We start from the raw sequence: 19,369 nt of genomic DNA, 5'->3' as shown, positions 1-19,369 counted from the left end.
AGCTCGATTAAATAAAATATCAATGCACTATTAAAAACAAAAAAAAGTTCATAATACAGTTATTTTATTGTGAAGTGGGGTTTTTTTTTTCAATTCAAGACCTTTGGTGAATTTCACAGAGAGGACATTTTATTGAGATGTAGAGGAATAATAAAACCAAGGCAGTAGTAATAAAATGTAAAATTTGAATTAAAAAAACAAAAAACAAAAACAAACTCAAACCCCTCCAAAAAAAAACTAATAAAACTGAGGGTACAGTGTTGACAGGGCTCCTTAGTTTTACTACAGGTAATGGAGGCCCCTGTGGATCACAGCAGTCTTCCTCGGCACTCGGTGGAGCCGCAGCAGCAGAGCAGGACTTTACCCTCCACGCTGCCCACCTCGTAGTTATAGTCCCAGGTCAGCTCTGTGCCGGCCCGGATCCTCCTGCACAACGACACAAACGGTGATGTCAGTGCAAGAACAAAAGGTTAAGATGTTGTTAGGTACATATTCATTAACGCAAATGTCTAATCAGCCAATCACATGGCCGCAACTCAATTAATTTGTGCTTGTAGACACAGTTGAGACAACTTGCTGATGTTGAAACTGCGCATGGCACGGTTGTTGCTGCCAGCTGTGTTGGTTTGAGTGTTTCAGAAACTGCTGATCTACTGAGTCATCAGATATTGATCTATTAGAGAAACTGTGTGATGTTATCATGTCAATATGGACCAGAATCTCTGAGGAATGTCTCCAGCATCTTGTTGTCATGAAGAATTAAAGCTGTTCTGAAGGTAAAAAGGCAGAGCAACCTGCCCTTTTAGCTTGCAAAGGGCAGCAAGGTGAAGTGGCCAGATGAGTCAGATGAGTCTTCATTGTACGTTCTAGCCTTGAAACTAATAGTCAGATTGGTCGACTGCTTCTTACAGTCCTCTCTCTTTCCCTGCAAACACTGAGCCACAAGTGCTGTTTAGGCCGGTGGCCTAAATCCAGTCCATTGCTGATAGGAACACCTTTCCATAACTGTAAAACTATTCCTGTATGATCCAATGGCAGGCCTAAACATGACACAGCAGCGCCACCCTAAGGCTGTGTTCACACAGAAAACAACACAGCATCTTTGTTTTTCTCACTTCCACTCAAACCTCCACCCTGTTTAACAGAAAGCAAACATTCAAAGTAGTGCAGTCTCAGTGTTAAACATGATTAAATAATATTAATAATTACTAAAGCTAGTTAAAAAGAAACTCATGGATGATGGACTCTCGCCCTGTAAGAGAGAAATCCCCTAAAATTAAACGGCAGATATGTTGAACTTTACTCAACTTTAAACGCACCTTCCTGTCAGTTTATTTGTAACGGTAAAGACAAAAATTCTACTGTTTTGCAGGCATGTTCAAGTACAGAAAACCTTGGATAATCTTTTCCTCTGTTTCAAAACTCACTTGCTGGCAAAGAAGGCAACCCAGGGGAACCTCAAGTCATGCGTGTCTACAAACACATTCTGGACGAAAAGGTTCGGACTGCAGCTGTGCTGTAACACAAACAGAGAGCAGAGGCGGCAACGTCAGAGGAAAGTAATCAGAGCGGCGCTCAAGTGACATAAAACGATCACACAGCAGCAGATTCATACGTTGAGGTAACGTCCGAGGTTTCCTTCCAACTTGGCATCAATGATGTAACAGGACTCTTCCCCATCAAAGAACTGGCGGGTGTTTTTAGTGGGAGTGTTGTCTCCGCCTCCTCCCGTCTGCCCCTGCTGTCCTCCTTTACCTCCTCCCGGCCCTCCACCTCCAGGCACGCCTGTTTTTACCATCATCCCGTGGCTGTTTTTCAGGGCGATGCCACGAGTAGATTTCACAGCCACCTGCTTTTTAGTCACACCTGATCCAGATGTAAGAAGAAAAGCCAGTGGAAAGTTACGATAAGTGTGATGATAAACAAAAGCAATCCAAGCTAAGATAAGATAAATCTTTACGGTCATTGTACAGATCAGCGTGCTACATCTGATAGTGCATTAAGACCAGTTAAAACACAATGAAACCGACAACCAACTCTTTACCTGGCGTTGCTTTCTCTTTGTCCTTGTTGTCATCGGATCCTGAGCTGATGGTCTGAACATCATCACTGTCAGACAAAGTCATCACATCCTGCTTCTTCACCACTTCTGGCTTCACTGGACTGCAAGAGGGAAAAAAAAAAGAAAGTCATCTCAACAGAAATGCTTTCCAGCAAAATGAGCTCAAGCACAAACGTGTAAAAGCAAACACAATCTAAACGCCAGTTTAAGCATGTTTGTGTGGAATCCAAACAAACCTCTTGTTATCTCCAGTTTCCTGCAAAGAAAATAGAAAAGGAAGGGTTATTAATAATCACGCAACATGTTCATGAAGAAAAAGAGCCCCCTTTTACCATTCAGCCTTTTACTTTACTAAGATGAAAGTAGGATTACAGCTTTATTTCTGTGTATTCTGTATATTTCCAACATTACGTTGTCTTTGATCACCTTTTTAAGCCCCTGGCTCGTTAGCCAAGAAGCCACTTTGCTTTTTCCCGTCTCCTCTGGCATAGATGGTGGCTTCTCATCATCTGTTCCTCTGGCTGAGATGCTCATTCCATCTTTACTATCTTGACTCCCTGAGGCAGAGGAGGAGAGAGACAAGTGTCAAATACAACACAGAAATCTTTCTGACAGAATTAATGAGGAAACACTGCAGGAAGTGAGGCCGAAAAGCTTAAATGTGTTTCATACAATCCGTACAAAGGTTGTCCCCAAATCCCACTGTGTGGGACACTTCACACTTAACCAAAACTACACTCACATACACTATATTGCCAAAAGTATTCAAACAGTCATCCAAATCTTTGAATTAAGGTGCACCAATCACTTTCATGACCACAGATGTATAAAATCAAACACCTAGGCATGCAGACTGCTTCTAAGAATATTAGTGGGTCGCTCTCGTGAGCTCACTGAATTCCAGCGTGGTACCGTGATAAGATGATACCTTTACAAGTCCGCTCATGAAATTTTCTCGCTACTAAATATTCCACTGTTGCTTGTTAGTGGTCTTATAGCAAAGTGGAAGTGATTGGGAATGACACCAACACAGAGCGGGGTCAGCGGATGCTGAAGTTCATAGTCTGCAGAGGTCCACAACTTTCTCCATAGTCAGACACTACAGACCTCCAAACTTCATGTGGCCGTCAGGTTCACTCAAGAACAGTTCGTAGAGAGCTTTATGGAATAGGTTTCCATGGCCCGAGCAGCCGCATCAAAGCCTTACATCATATCAAACAACATTAAAATATTAAACCCTATAGATTAGGTATTGGATATCTCTCAAGCTCATGTGTGCGTGAAGGCAGAAGAGTGAATACTTTTGCCAGTATAGTGTATATATTATAAGAATAACATAAGAGAAGAAAACACTGTTGATTACTCCATTTCTAAGAAAAAAAAAAAAGACCCAAAACATAATAAGCACTTAGTCACTGACAAATCTTCATAACGAAGCACACATACACAAACTCCTCATCTCTCTAATGTGAACTGTCCTTTGTGTGAAACCCGTTACACTACAAAGATGCAGCAGGCTCACCTTCCTTGTTGCCTTTGACCTGCCCACGTGTGGTGTAACTCCTCCACACCGAGCTGGAGCTGTAGTAGCTGTCCTTCACAAACGTGTCATCTGAACTGTCGCTTTCATCTTCACTCTTAGACTCTTTGTCCTCATCCTCATTGCTGTCGCCTGACGAGCTCGAGCTTTGGGCTGTAAGAAAAAAAGAAATGTGAGAAATTATATGGAGAATAAGAAGATCAACACCGCTTTGATCTCTCGTGTTTGGATTTAGACTTACTCTTCTTAGCTGGTCGCCCCACAGGGTTAGCTGACACTAAAGCAGAGGGCTGGATTTTTATCCTGGATACGTCCACGCCGCTTCCCTCGCTGTCTGAACAGTGAGCCTCGCTCTCATAGCCCTCCTTAAAGTTCTCCACACTCTCTATGTGGTCCAGGTTAGCAAAATACTCATCACCCATCTCAAGACCTTCTTTGTCAGCAAAGTCATCTGTCAGGATTTTACCTGGTGAAGCGGCAGTGAAAAAGGTAAATAATTAAGTCCTCTTGCAATAAAGTCATCACAAGAATTCAAAGTATGCTTCCTCACCAGCATAAATGCACACAAATGAGCCTTTAGCCACATCATCCAGACATCGGATGCCCCAGCCTTTGTTCTGGGTCTTGAAGAGTTGGAGACGGACCTGCAGGCCGTGCTGCACCAGCCGGTTGGTGCACATCTGAGCGTTACATTTGCATCTTTTATTACACTCATAGATCCTGAGAGAGAGAACGGGAAACAAGAAGAAAGAAGAGATAAGTGCCTCTGAAGAAAGACGGCCCAATAAGCTGTTCTGCTCAACAGTAATTATGGTCTCATGAGGTTCTAAGGGGAATGAGGGTTCAGTATTGTTGTTCAGTGTCTCACCCTGTGGGTAGGCACTCCTCCAATCGTTTGTACGAATATCCTGCGTTTGGATTGATCTGGCCCCCCGGTGTACAACCTGTAGCCTGAAGGGTCAGCTGGTGGCAGGAGCATTTGGATCTGTAATTAAGTGATAACAGGTATTAAAACTCAAAGACACATCCTCAGAGCTCTAGAAGTGGGAGAAATATGAAAAAGAAAAAAGAAAAAAGCTGCTTCACTAACTTGTCCTGACAGCCGTCGGTGCAATCACAGCCGACAAGGAAGTCTGCACTGGTGTTGATAAACACGCCATCTTCAGGAATACGCTCTTTACCTTAAAGAGAGGACAACATGATCTATTACCCTGTCATTACAAACTAACTCTGCATTAATCTGGTGTCGGAGTCATTTTTAAAAATGAATTGTTACATTAACAGTACTCTTCACATCAAGTCTTAACATGAGCTGCTGAGTTGTTGACTTCAAAAGAAAACCACAGAGGAAAAAGTGAACATAACATCATAATTTATTCATTTTTTTGTTAACCTTTAGTGTATTTCACATCGTGGGTCACTTTTTGTGAAAAACTAAACACAACAGATGAATCAATAGCGACTAGAACCACCTTTACCAGCAATAACTTGTTGCTTCTTGTTTTTCTATGACGTCATTAGTCCCTGACATCTATGTGGAAGAATTTTGGCCCACTCATGTTTCCAGTATTGCTTCAGTTCTTTGAGGTTTGCCTGTATTTCACTGCAACACAGCATCACTGCTTGATGCTTTTCTTTTTTCGGCCATTCTGTTGCAGATTTGTTCCTGTACTTTGGATCATCTGCATCAGAACAGTGATAGCCTCACATCTGACCCTGTAACAGTTAGACATAGAGAGGAGCTCATGACTCAGTGACTGCAGGGTGCCCTGGTCCTGTGGCTACAAAACAAATCCAAATCATGACCCCTCCACTGCCGTCCACTGCAGTCATTTTGTTGTGTTTGTGCTTTTACATATTTTTACTTGACAACCTATCCAAACAAGCCATACTTGTTTACTCTTTTTCTAGTTGTACTGTCATGAATTTTATCATTTAACACGCTAACCGAGGCCTTTAGAGTCTAATATGGAGCTCCTGGTTTTTTTGCAGCTTCTCTAAACAGTGAATGAATTTGCTGGACGTCCATTCCTGGGAAAATTCTGGTGCTGTGTTAACACACCTAAATGCTACAGATCAGAAAACATCTTTTTTTATAGAGATGATCAAACTTCATGATGATCAAGTAACAAAGTTCATTTGATTAGCAGCACCTGGCTGCTTCTTTCGCCCTTGTCTCCTATGGGAGAAGTAAGTGCGTACTTAAGTTTTCACAGGACACGATACATTCTGTGAAAACTTGCTTTTTACTCAACTTAGATTTTCAGTAACCCTGTTAAAAGTATACTGTAATGAGAATGTAGGGTGTCATAATGAATGAAAATTGATGTTATAACCAAGTTTTAAAAAATAACTTTGCTTGTGTTGTGTCTTGGCTCATATGTCATCATCTCATATGTACACCTACTACTTTCCAAGACCACTGAAAATGCTCTGTTGGGTGCCATTTAAAACGAAGATTTGTCCTTAAACCCAAAATCCCACCCTCAACAAAAAACAGTCTCTGTCCCTTTGTTATGACCTCAGTGTTGTTCTTACTGTAAGCTACATCAGGAGGAGAGCTGTTATCAATCTCATTGACGCAGGAAAGTGGAATATCCTCCTTTCCCTCCGTGATGTCTGCAATGTAATAAAAGGGTCTTTGTGGCTGGAAGGGACGATCGACGAGCACGTAGGGGTCCAGGCAGAACATCTCTAAGAATATAAAGTCACAGTTCGTCTGGAAGAGGTACTGCTGGATCTCGGCCATGTTACGCAAGCAAAGTCCACACGGAGCCTTGTAGATGACGTGGAAAGACATCTGAGGAGTGGACATGTAAAAGGTAAGGGTTACCTATAAATACAAAAAAAAAGAAATACATTTTAAAGTCGTCAATCATGTTGCTGTTCCTGTTCACCTTGCGGTTGACTTTGCGCCGTCCAGTCATACGTCTGAAGTCATACAGCAAAGGTGTGAGGAGCGGGTTCTTCCCTCTGTGCATGCTTGTTGCTGTGGGTCGGACGCGCTTCAGACAGGCGGGCTGACACGTGTGCGCCAAGTAGAAGATGCGGTCGGTTGGGGCGCGGTACGCCGGCTGGTGTGGCACAGAGGTCACTGCGTGGGGAATAGTAGCGGGGACTGTAGTCAGCGGGGTCATCTGTCTCTGATATGTTTGTGTGAATGTGGGTGCCACAGGGTTTGGGGCATTCAGCACTCTTCCACTGTGGATTGATAAGCAAACAGGGAAAAGACAGAGAGTGAAGTTAATGCTTTCTGTGCTGAAAAACATGGCTAGTTTAATGAACACAAGGTGAACTCACCCTGAGAGGTTGCTGTTAGTGGCTGTAAGAGACTGCGTGACTTTAGAGGCATGTGTGCCTCCCACCCCAGGAACAAATGGAGAAGTACTCTTTCGGGCCATCTGATGTTTATTCCTTCAAGTCAGTGAAAAGGGGAAAAAAATGCACAAATAGTCAGTTAAAGGAAAAACAATCCAACCCCTCTGCATTTCTATATTTTGATTCTTAATATTAGCTGCTTGTTAAGGGATGATGTTTAAAGGTTCAGATGAGTTACACGGGCAGTGCTGTGTAACTCATCTGAACCTTTAAACATCATCCCTTAACAAGCAGCTAGCCCATCCAGCTTAAACCATCACAGTTCACAGGTTACTGGCTGTAAAACAATTAAAGTGACCTGGATAGGTGGAAACTCATTAGGCATTCAATGTGTTTTACTAACAAGTTTTAATAAAATCTGATCAATACTTTAGGAGGAGAAGCAATTCTTGGGAATTGGCATACGTTCATCAGTCCTTCAGCCGTTCTTTAGGTCAATTTATTTGCTGCAAACTTTTAAACCTTTATCTTTCACTTTAAAACTCCAGACTCACGATGTCCCAACACGTATTCAAACATAGCTGACCAGACAGCGATTGCTCTATGCTGTTTGGTATGGAGATGTGGGGGCAGATTTATGAGAAATTTAAAGCATAAGTTTTATAAATTATCTGTAAAACTAACCACACCTACGAGCGCAATTTGGGGATTGTGTTCGCCATTTTACCCCATTTAGTAAATTTGGCCCATGGAGAGCAAGATTAGGGTCATTATTTTTCGTAGGAAATTATTCAAATAATGTAAAAAAAAAAAAAAATGATAATAATAATTACCATCCTTATATTAGTCATTTAAATGGTGGTATCTTGGACTCTCTTGGCTTAATTATATCTGTTTTCTATTTTTTCTTTCCACCATATCTCTGGGAGGAAACCCACACAGACAGACACTGACCAATCAGGAGGCTCAAACCACAAACCTTGTTGATTTGATGCGACAGTGCCACCTCGCCCACCTGCTGATAATCCTGTTAATCTAAAAAGATTTGTGTTCTCCTTTGAGCTCAAGGGGCAAATACATAAATCTAATCCCATGCTGACTGAGGAAGCGAGTCACATCGTGTAACAATCCCACCCACACATTTCTTTTCATTTAGAAACATGTCACATCACGTTGGTGAAATGAAAACTCATTAAAATCTGCAACATTTCAATCAGCAAATAAAACGCTTTGTAAAATATTATAAATCTAATTAAATGGAAGTGTTATCTCACATGAATTAAGAGTTTCTCAGCTTCTTATTATACGTTTTACTTACTTCACAAGATTCTTGTTTTATTCGAACTGGCATGAAGCTGCAACTCTAAATTTCCCTCAACTTTTACTTTTTTTGAGTCGAGTAAAGCCGACATGTTTATAAGCATCACTCACTGTGACACAGACTGTGAAGGAAGCGCAGGCTGAGGGGTTTGTTGAGGTTGCAGCGGCGGTGGGCGCTGCTGAAGCTGTGCTGTTGGTGAACTCTGGCTGGTCGAGGGCTGCGGCGCTTTGACCGGAGACGCTCCAACATGCCCGTCACTGGTGTACTGAACTACTGGGCCTTTGCTCCTCAACGCCCCTGCAGACATAAAAACGGAGCAAGTCGAATTAGAAAGAAGCACAAACAGAAAATCGCAAGTGAGTGGTGAACGCTTGGGTTTTTACCCATGTTAGGTCTTGTCCTCTGCTGGCCAGCTAGCTTCTTCTCCTGGGTGTTGGCTGTGGTCATCTTCAGATTGAACATCGGCTCCAGCCTGGTGGAGCCTCTGTAGATCCACTCACTCCTCTTATCATCCTGTCAACAGCGGGCACCACAAACAGTTTAGCCTCCCAGCTGCTAAGGTGTCTGGTGACTTTTTAATCAAGGACTCAAACGGTGTAGTTTTCATTTGTAAATCCATAAGGAGGCATGTCATGATACACCTCTATTCACAATAACGACAATAATTAATTTGTAATTATTAGCAAATGTCATTTTTATCATCGTTTACATGTTGAAAGGTTGAATGCCGTATGTAGCTGAACAAAAAAGAAGCCGGCTGCCTCACGGACTAAGCTGAACTTTAGTCAAAGTTAAATTGAAAGTGGCCTGTGTGGGTTTTTAGGCCATTAGGCTGATGTATTTTATCTAGTAGCAAAGTTTTAATTAGAAGAATTCAAACCCGCCTGATAACTGTAATGAAACGTTAAACATGCAAAGGTAACCTACCAAATAATCATAAACAGTTCGCTGCAGAGTAATTACATGGGGGATTTAACCATTTATCCCTTTTATTAATCTGATATGCCAATTTATACTTACACTTCATTACATTTTGCAACTCCATGCAGATTTGTTTTGGCCAAATATCGCTCATAAATGGCTCTTTGGAGAAACGCTGTGGATAAGTGAGCTTTTCTTTATGTTATTTTAAAAATGATCCATCTGCATAAGAATAAAGTACAAGGAGTTCCATAAAAAGTCTTAATTTTGACAGAAAACTCTCTGCTAGGATAGAATTAGGCCTGTGCCGGCGTATATAGCTCTGGCAATGATGATTTATAGGCAATGTTGCATCATGCACAAGCAAACATCCTCTTAGGTAAATTAAGTAAGGTAGTAAAGTATTTTTTTTTTTAATGAAGAGGCAGAGATGGGTCAGTGCAAGTGAGATGTGAGAGAATTTGGATGCATTTGTTTTTATCTAGTTTCTGTGCTGTGTGATTTATTTTGTTTCCATTGACTACGAGTCAGGAATAAATACTGATTGGTTGATTGAGCATTGACTAAATCAGCGCTATTTCTAGTGCAAACATACCAAGAAAAGGATCTTCACCAAGCTGCCATCCACTTCCTCCACTTTGCTCTTCCACCACGTTCCCTCCCACTCAGTCTTGATTATCTGGCCAACCTTTAGGAGCACCATTGGCCTGCTGGGATATGCGGTTATGTATTCCTCGATAAAGTCTCGACACGATGCATCCTCTATGTCCTCCCAAGTATGCCTTACTGTAAAAACAAGAACAATCTCACTCTTAAAAATCAAATCTTCCAGTATGTGCTACTTATTTTCCCCTTTAGATAAACAAAAAAAATTGAGAGAAGGGCTCTTACATGGTCGGCAAACTGGGTAGAGCTCAGGCAGCGTCACATATGAAGCATACCCATCATCAAAGAAGATCAGAAACCTGAAACGTCCACAAAGGCCTTTATAAAGAAACCCAGGCAATCAGCACCCCCAGAGCTCTTCAGATTTTTGACCACCTAACCCACCTCATGCGGTTCTTGTTGTTGGGCATCTCTGCTACTATTCCAGCATAGAGCCATACCAGGTTTCCATCCTTATACTTGGCAACTACACGAGCGCCGACGTACAGACTCTCCAGGGTGGGATTATAGTCAAAAGCCACATGATTTCCAGACAGCAGACTCTTGCCTTTATCAAACTTGACTTTATACTTGAATGTACCATTTCCTGAAGACAGACAGAGGGTGTGGGGCATTAAAGACAAAGCAGACACGGCCCATGGAGTGAGAACCTGGCAGGAAAGGAAAACAATAACACACCAACTGGGTTGATAGCAACGAGGGTGCCTTTGTGCCACGTCTTGGTGCGCTTCTTTCCCAGAATGCTCATCCAGATTCTGAGCTCATCTTCTGGCATTTTGGGGTTTGGCTGGGCTGCAGACTGAGATCCTTGGGATATAAACACGGCAGGTGGTGAGCTGTGACTACCTAAAGGGCAAAAGAGCAAAACACATTAGAATCAGTATTTCAACACAAGCCTGAAGAATGCAGCAGCACTTCAGTGTGTGTTCACCTGACTGAGTTGAGGGCAGTACTGGGGAACGGAGCAATGGCGCACTCAGTGGTGGCTTGTTGACAATTTGGACCAATTTCTGCACCTGCTGGGAGGTTTTCTGCAGCACTGTGGAAGTTTCTTTTACCTGGCATTAGAAAAAAAACGGACACAAGGGTTTTTCTAGCTTTAAATGAGGCTTTGGGGATGGTGCATGTGAGCACGACTGGTTATGTCTATTGAAGGAAAAGTATTTTTTTTGTCAGTTTGATAAACAAAAATGTATTTTAAGTCTGGCTAAAACACCACTTAATGTGTAGAACTATATTTTTTTTAACCACTGTCCAGTTGATTTTCCTTTCCCAAAGTTGTTCACATGCAGGAAAATCTCTGGTCCTGTCCTAGAATGGCTCTCTTTCTAGTTATAACATAAAAAATTAGTGACAAGCTATGAAGGAATTTGTTTTGGTTAATCTGGATTAAATCCAGCAAGAGAGAGTGTTTTGCTTTTCTCAGAGGCTTTATCAGTCACGTCCACCAATCCATTTGTTAGATGTCAGGAAAAACTGAACCAGCTAACAGCTATCAATCAGCAAAATGAAAATAATTTCTCCTCAAACAGACAGATATAACAGATCAACACAGCAATGCTTTGCGTTGCTCTCACCACTGGATCTTTGACTGGAGTTATAGGCTTCTTCGGAAGAACCACTGAAAATGAAGGATGGAAGACAAACAAATCATTAATCAGGCACAATCACTCCATTACATCCGTGCATCTTCATAACTAAACAGCCCGACTTACAACAGCCAACAGCAATAACGTCATCGTCGTCGTCATCATCGTCTATCTCGATGACTTCAGAGGACAACACAGCTCCGCCTCCCTCGTCCTCCGAGCTGCTCTCTCGGTAGACGAGGCCGTTCTTTCGGTAAGTTGCCTTCACCAGTTTCTCACACTCCAGTACGGACCTGAGGAAGAGGGGGGAGGAAAGAAGTGAGCGAGAAGTGTAGAAGAATTAGTTTGTACACCAATAAAGACACAGCGTTTGATCAAAATGAAAGAAATATCTTAATTCCCGCTCACTGGTTGGCATCACGGAGAAGCTTCTCTGTCCTAGCCTCCTCCTCCTCCTTCTGCTCCACCCATTCCTTCAGTTCTGACAACTGAGCCTTTTTCTTCTGCACAATCTCGCTCTTCTCCACAGCTTCTTCAATCCATTTCTTCAGCTCGTCCAAAGAAACACCCAGCTCTTCCTCCAGACTGGAGTCCCAGCCGTCCACCTCCATTCTGGGAAAGGAGCACAGAAACATCTCAGTGTGTATTTATTGCTCCTTCTTCCAAAGATTCCTTCACATTTGCCCGTTAACGTTCTCTCGCACACGACGTAGGATTTTTCAAGACTAATATTGATATTTGGTGATAAAAAGTAGAATATTCTGATATTTCAGCTGATATGTTGCTTTTTTCTTTCAGACACGTGACACATAACAAATACTGAGTAAATTCGCTTATGTGTAGTTAATCATTTACTTCTTTGTTATCTGCCCAACTGTGCTCAAATAAGCTGGATATTATTTTTGCCCTGTGACAGCACATGTGATGTGCAACCTTTGATAGGCAAGCTGAAGTATACTGGCCGAAAAGCGAATCAGGATCTGTAATTTGGCACAGACAAATCAAAAACTGTCTGACTATCTGCAAGGTAAATTAAAAACAAATAAATAAAATCAGATAACAATTAAAAGCTATCATGTAAATTCCCATATTTGAGTACCTACTAATAAAAAAACAATTTCTGAACGGTACATAGTTGTATTTCGCAATAATTCAAATTAAAACATGTAGAGTACTTCTTAATGTGAAATTCTTGGTCAAAATAAATTAGGAAAAATGTTATTTTCATTCAAGTTTCATGCTGGGCTAAGCAAATATGACGTTGTGCAACAAAAATGGAGTTTCCACATGTAACTACTACATTACTGAGTTTGTAATGCGCTGTTTTTTATGATCACCCCTATAAAGTACCACATTTATCACATCAACACCAGCCACACACACATAAACAGTAACCACCAGTGCATCTCTGATCCTCCGTCTCTATCAGCAGTCGCCACACGTCGTGGCGAAGCACTCTGGTGCTCTTTGAGGCAAGTCCAGGTGTGCCTGGGAAATTTGTGTCAACCAAACAGTAATACTGTAACTGCACAGAAAGTCATGAATGAAATTTAAATTCACTAAACACCAAGGGCCCTGACTGACACCTTAAACTTGATATTGAAGAGGATAACACGTCTGAGGAGGTGAAACTGATCATCCTCTTGTGTGGAGAAAACCACATACACACAAACTGTCAAGAGGAACTACTCCAACAGTCAACACGGTACCAAGGAAGTTAAAGAGACACCTGGAAACCTGAGATCCTTCTGAGAGAAACTTTGCCTACTGTAAAGTGTTGGCTCTGACTCAGACTGAGCAGGAAGGTTTGTTGGATTGTGAGGAAGTGTCTGATAAGGATACACATGTAAGCTATAAGCTAATGGAGCTGACATCACAGCCAAAGCACATAACTCACAACTCCAGGTAACATAAATGCTGTTTTCTGCAGATATGAGCTGGTGTGCATGCTTGTGCAGTGCATGTTTGCATCATTCGCTTCACCTTAGCATACAGAAACCTACATGTTCCTCTGTGGCAAAGTCAGAACAATTAAAAACATCAGTGAGAAGCAAATTTTTAAACTGATCTGACGCTGCAGTTGATGCTGGGCATGCTCACATGAGTTTAAAATGCGACTACAACATGTCACGGCTGGCTTTGTTTATATGCTACTTCAAACTAGAAACTGCAGTCCGGATAAAGGCAGCAAAGACAGAAGCAGTTTGTAGTAATAACACACGTAATTATTTTAAAGTTAAATGTTTACTCGCCAGTTTAAATGATTATACAGCAGCTGCATAAGTGAATGCACTAAGCTGCTACTGGATAGCATGCAAGGAGATGCACTGAATTACAAATCCACTTAAATGATTTCGATTATTTCCAGTTTTACCCTAGCCTTGCTGCTGACCGTCATAACTGCATTTACGTTTTATTCAGAGGTGCAGAGGAGCTGAGAGAAGCCACACAGGAGCAGGACTCAAGGTAGCGCAGGCTAGCTCGTTAGCCTAGCCTAGCATAGAAAATGGCTCATCTGCTGAATAAGTGAAGACTGCGACTGGAAAAACCAACAAATTTGCGTAACGTGAAGCTGCAGTCAAAGAAACGCCTGCACCTACGTGTAAAATTTCACCCAGAAACAGGACTCACCCCTCAACGGTTTCCATCCTCTTGGCTCGCAAATATTTGGCTAACTAGCCAATGCTACCGGCTAGCTACAATGGGGAGTGCATGCTTTGTTTGTCAGGGAAACCGAGGTAGGCGGTGTTAGCTCGCTTGATACGTTCAGGTCATACCCGCCCACACGGGTTACCCAGGTTTCAGAAAAGTGCAGTCCGGCACACGGGACGCAGAGAGATGTCCCTCCTCCAAGATCCCATAAAAAAATAAAGGATTTATTTAGGGCAACAGTTATATTTTCAATCGCTGCCTGATTTTTGTGTTTCTCGTTACATTAAAAAGACATTACCATCATGAATATATACTGAATAGGGCACAAAATTTACCAGAAACTACGAAAATGAAGGGTCACTGAGTTGAAATTTCCTGGGGAGGAGCACAAAACTCCCAGAGGCCTTCTTTTCATCATGATAAAAAAATCTGCTCCAAAAGTCCTCAAACAAACAAACAAAATTCAAGCCATTGTAACGTTTTTATTTAAAGAATAAAATTGCATCATCGTTTTAGTATAAGTGCAGTCAAGCTTTACAAACACCGCATGTGTGATTCAACTAACTGTGTGAATGTGCACAGAAATTGCTTTAAACAATGATCTCATGGAGTGTTTCCATGCAGGAAATGTTTTCATTACATCAGGCCACTTTATTAGGTACACCGGTTAGACTGCTAATTAACTCAGATATCCCACAATAATATGGTCAAGATGCGGAAGTTCAAACTGAGCATCAAATGGAGTAGAAAGGTCACAACATGAACAGTGTAGGCTGCTGCTGGTGGTGTAAAGGGGTGGGGGATATTTTCTTGGCACACTTTGTGCCCCTTAGTATTAACGGAGCATAGTTTAAATACCACAGCCTACCTGGGTCTTGCCGGTTCCTTTGTGACTGCAGTATACCCAATTATCCAATGGCTGTTTCCAGCAGGATAACACACCATATCACAAAGTTGACAGTGAGTTCACTGAACTCAAATGACCTCCACAGTCAACAGATCTCAGTCCAGTAGAGATGTGATGAAATGGGAGATTTGCCTCATTGATTTGCAGTAAACAAATCTGAATCCGCAGCAACTGTGTGATGCTATCACATCAATATGGCCAAAAAACTCAGAGGAATGTTTCCAGCACCTTGTTGAATCTATGCCATGAAAAATTAAGGTAGGTCTGAAGACAAAAGAGGTTCCAACCCAACCCAGTAGTAGCAACGTGTACCTAATAAGGTGTCTGGTGAGTGCAAAGCAATTATTTAATTAACTTTGGACCGTTAGAATGAGTTAGTCTCTCCTGAAGGATCACTGGGTGTGAATTCCTGCATTTGAAAGAGTGGCTGGAAGCGGCAAAGCATCACTGCAACACAAACCCAACGAAAGGAAACAAACAATAAACTTGTGAAAAATATTAAAAACCTAGAATTTTAAAGATTGGCTTTAACAGATTGTGAAGTCAGTTTGTGAAATACATGCAGAGGGCTATGTGAGCTGAATATTCACATCATATTTATTATAAAAACCACTGTGCACAAAGAGAAGCTCTTCAGTTTTTCTTCCACATAGACACCATTCATCGACTTACTGACACCTGCTACAAGCTAACTTACTTACACAATTTGTTCGATAATAAGTCGCTTGCACGAGAGTTTGCGCAAATAGCTCAAAAACATCGTGTGGCAGAGTTTGGGGAATGAACTGAACATCTGTTTTGCATTGAGAACATCTGCGCTCTATTATCGTGGAAGGGAGGGGATTTGCTTTTGTTGAAATTAAGCCGCTTTTCACAGTGTACTTTCTGGTACAATGAAAAGATTCCACTTCATTCTTAAGAGTCACCCGAGACTTATTGAACTGTTTTCCCCCCTCATAATTTGTCCTAGCATTTAAAAGCTATGAGATATATTACAGAAACTTGTGGGGCATTAATGCACATTTCAACAAATCACATTATGAAACATGCTCTACATTTTAGATGGACGCTTACATGATTAGAAGGTGCAGATGCTGTTGGCATAACTTTTTCCTGCTGCAGTAGGGTAGAAGCTTTATAAAAGTTCAAAGAGGGTCTCAAACCGCTCAGCCCCACTCACTCATTCACAAAAAATGCCTGAAAATATTCTGTGGCGTGTAGGATTTTATTTCTGTTATCCCATCTGTACAGCTTGAACCGGTCTCTGGTCTCCATCACTCCTCCATTTGCTCCTCCTGGTATGTCGTTACAGAGATTGCGCTGTAAGGGTCCAGCACCATCTGAGCACAGCGGATGATGGTGACCAACAAGAAAAAGCAGAGGAGGAAGAAGAAGAAGAGGGCAAACCCGAGATCTACATCCACATCCAGCCTGGCCACAGGGAGGGCTGGAGGGTCCATGTTGAAATATCCAAATAAATCCCAAGTTTATCTGCTTCACAGTTCTCTTCTCATCTGTTGGCTTCGATAAAAGTGCGTCCTTCAGTTCGTCACGTATCATCCAACTCTTCTTCTGTTTTGGCTGTTTTTCCTCTCTGCGCTGACACCTAACATCCTCGTCCCGACGATAAGATTTACTGATGGACACACGGAGCTCCATTTGGCTACCGTGTCCTCTATGCATAGTTAATAAGGAGTTTGGTAACAATCAGGCCGTTCCTGAGATTAGAACACCCAGGCATCTCTTTAGGACATGAGGCCTTTACAGGAGATTACACCTGAGTAGGATCTCAGTTCTCAGTGCAAGGTGTAGATACATGACAACAAGGAAGAAATTGTGGCTGTACACAGTTTTTGTTTTTTTTTTCCTTTTAATTTTGCTCAAGTCAAGTGAGCAGATTGAGATCCTCCAATCTGCTGTGCCACGTGCCCCTGCACAGCCACATGAAGTTTGGGCCACTTTATGGCCTGAAAGAGGCAGAAAGATGAGAGCACAAGATGGTCAAGATGCAGAAAAGGGAGGGGAAAAAAGGGTTGAGGAGGAGAAAGAGGATATGATGCCTTAGTGGCAATCCACTTGAGAGGGTTTGGAATTTGATCCTGACCAAAAAAAAATGCAGATTGCTTGTATTCTGATGCCACTAACAGACACACAAACACACAACGAGTAAAGTGACTCTTTGTAAATAACAGCGAATCCAACTAAAAAGTCAGGCGAGGAGCCGAATTTGTTGAAACGATACTGGAAAAACAAGATTTACAGCACATGCTGTCACTCAAGTGCAACCCAAAGACTGAAGAGGTGACACAGTAAACCTCTCTTAGAAGAGTTGTAGCATTACTACCATCCGTTTTCACCCCCAGCCTGTGAAAGAGAGGAGGGAAGGACGAAGGTGGAACCTGATCCCAGGAGATACCCGCAGATCTCTCTTCACTCATATACAGAAAGGCGAAAGAAAACGGATACAATCCGGGCAAATGTGGTTTTTGTTTTTTTTCTGCAAATAAGAACACAAAACTGTTTAAAGGAAGCTCAAGCAAGGATGGATGTAACTAAAACAAGGACCAATGCCATAAACAATGGAAATACAGTCACCCCCAGAAATATTTGGGTAGTGACATAGTAATTGTACTTTTGCCTCTGTGCAGTATTGCGGTACATTTTAAATCAAGTGATGTACTTGCAGACATCAAAAATGAAATGGCATTACATTAAATATTTTGGAATTACAGTCATTTTTATACACAGTCCCCCATTTTCAGAGGCTCGAAAGTAATTGGATAACTGACTGATACGCAGTTTCATGACCAGGTGAGGCCTGTTTCCATGACAAATGAAGCAGATAGAAAGATCAAAGTGATGAACTTGCATTTGGTTGCTTTTTACAATAACACTCAATATGAGGTTTAAAGAAATAGAAAATGGTTCTTATATGTCACCTTTCTACTCGAGCACTATTCATAAAAGCACTTTTTCCCTACCTAAGTAGGTGCTTTCTAGCTAACATTCACACTCCAGTGCACCCACTGTACAGCAAGCTGGGTTTCAGTATCTTGCTCAGGAATACTGTGGCATGCACACCTGGATTGAACCACCAACCAACCTCAGGCCGACTAATAAATGACCTCCTCTACCTTCTGAGCAACAGACACTACTAGATGTGGGTGCAAATGAAGGATAACGAGAGGCTGAAAACCCCAAATAAACCCACCAGAGAGACAGCAAAAACTTTAGGAGTGGCCAAATCAGCATCATCTGGTTAAAAAGAAGCAATGCACTCACCAGCTCAGCAACACCAAAAGGCCTGAAAGACACAGCAGGCAACTGAAGTACATGACGACAGAATGATTTCCGTAGTTAAGAAAAACCACTTTATAAGATCTAATCAAGAGCACATTCAAGGAAGTTAGTGTAATGCAGCGTACTTAGATTTACTTAGTGCTTATGTAGTGTCACTGACCACTCTAAGCACTTTAATTCAGTTCAGTTGTATTTAAAAAAATCACAACAACAGTTGCCTCAAGGCATGTTATATTGTAAGTTAAAGACCCTACATTAATACAGAGAAAACAGAGACGATCCCCACCGTCAGATGAGCAAGCACTTGGTGAAAGTGGGAAGGAAAAACTCCCTTTGACAGGAAGAAACATCCAGCAGAACCAGGCTCAGGGAGGGGAGGCCATCTGCCTCGACCAGTTTCGGGTGAGGGAAGGAAGGCAACATAAAGACATGCTGTGGATGACCGCATGAGATTAATGATAACTAAATGCAGACTCATGTATAAACAGTGGGTGAAAACTGAGGTGAGTGAAGAAGAAATATGCATCATGGGAATCACCTAGCAGCCCAAGTCTATTGCAGAATAACAAAGGGAGGATTCAGGGTCACCTGATCTAGTCCCAACTATATGCTTTATCAAAAAGGAAAGTTTTAAGCCTGATCTTAAAAGTAGAGGCTGTCCGTCTCCCAAATCCAAACTGGGAGCTGGTTCCACAGAAGAGGGGCCTGAAAGTTGAAGGCTCCGACTCCCTTTCTACTTTTAAATATTCTAGGAACCACAAGTAGGCCTGCAGTCTTAGAGTGAAGTGCTCTAAAGGAGTGATACGGTACTATGAGGTCATTAAGATAAGATGGGGCCTGATTATTCAAAACCTTGTATGCGAGGAGAAAAATTTTAAATGTGATGGATTTAACAGGGAGCTGATGAGGAGAAGCCAATATGGGAAAAATATTTTATTTTTCTAGTCTCAGTAGTACTCTTGTAGAAACATTTTAAATCAACTAAAGGCTTTTCCTGGAGTTTTGAGCACATCTGATAGTAACAAATAACAGTAGACCAGCCTTGAAGTAATAAATGCATGATCTAGTTTTTCAGCATCACTCTGAGACAACA

At 41.8% G+C, this 19,369-nt stretch overlaps 1 protein-coding gene across 2 annotated transcripts; it reads right to left on the bottom strand.

The window, feature by feature from the left end:
- Window positions 1-47: 47 nt before the first annotated feature.
- On the bottom strand, window positions 48-14,206 carry setdb1b (SET domain bifurcated histone lysine methyltransferase 1b). Of its 2 annotated transcripts, none has more exons than XM_005472629.4 (25): window positions 14,049-14,206; window positions 11,826-12,029; window positions 11,544-11,710; window positions 11,406-11,449; window positions 10,760-10,886; window positions 10,507-10,674; window positions 10,213-10,414; window positions 10,054-10,127; window positions 9,758-9,948; window positions 8,625-8,754; window positions 8,352-8,538; window positions 6,903-7,016; window positions 6,500-6,803; window positions 6,141-6,402; window positions 4,693-4,783; window positions 4,471-4,587; window positions 4,153-4,322; window positions 3,844-4,068; window positions 3,585-3,755; window positions 2,489-2,619; window positions 2,299-2,318; window positions 2,045-2,163; window positions 1,616-1,866; window positions 1,428-1,516; window positions 48-426 (listed from the first exon to the last, which is right to left on the bottom strand). In XM_005472629.4, exons 1-25 carry the CDS (start codon window positions 14,063-14,065, stop codon window positions 309-311), a joined length of 3,693 nt encoding a protein of 1,230 aa, XP_005472686.1. In that variant the 5' UTR covers window positions 14,066-14,206; the 3' UTR covers window positions 48-308. The 2 variants fall into 2 exon arrangements, with proteins under 2 accessions (XP_005472686.1, XP_005472687.1); XM_005472630.4 differs by lacking the exon at window positions 14,049-14,206 and adding an exon at window positions 14,018-14,036.
- Window positions 14,207-19,369: the final 5,163 nt, after the last annotated feature.

The sequence above is a fragment of the Oreochromis niloticus genome, linkage group LG11 (genome assembly GCF_001858045.2).
Source record: "Oreochromis niloticus isolate F11D_XX linkage group LG11, O_niloticus_UMD_NMBU, whole genome shotgun sequence".
Taxonomy (NCBI): domain Eukaryota; kingdom Metazoa; phylum Chordata; class Actinopteri; order Cichliformes; family Cichlidae; genus Oreochromis; species Oreochromis niloticus.
Note: the sequence above shows the minus strand (reverse complement) of the source record. Positions and strands in the feature narration are given on the sequence as shown.

What these genes read in the sequence shown, in the direction of transcription:
- setdb1b (XM_005472629.4), bottom strand. An exon ending in CTCCAGTCAAAGATCCAGTG is followed by an intron (nt 10,887 to 11,405) that starts GTGAGAGCAACG and finishes TTCTAATGCCAG; the next exon opens with GTAAAAGAAACTTCCACAGT. An exon ending in GTTGCCTTCTTTGCCAGCAA is followed by an intron (nt 427 to 1,427) that starts GTGAGTTTTGAA and finishes GTCGTTGTGCAG; the next exon opens with GAGGATCCGGGCCGGCACAG.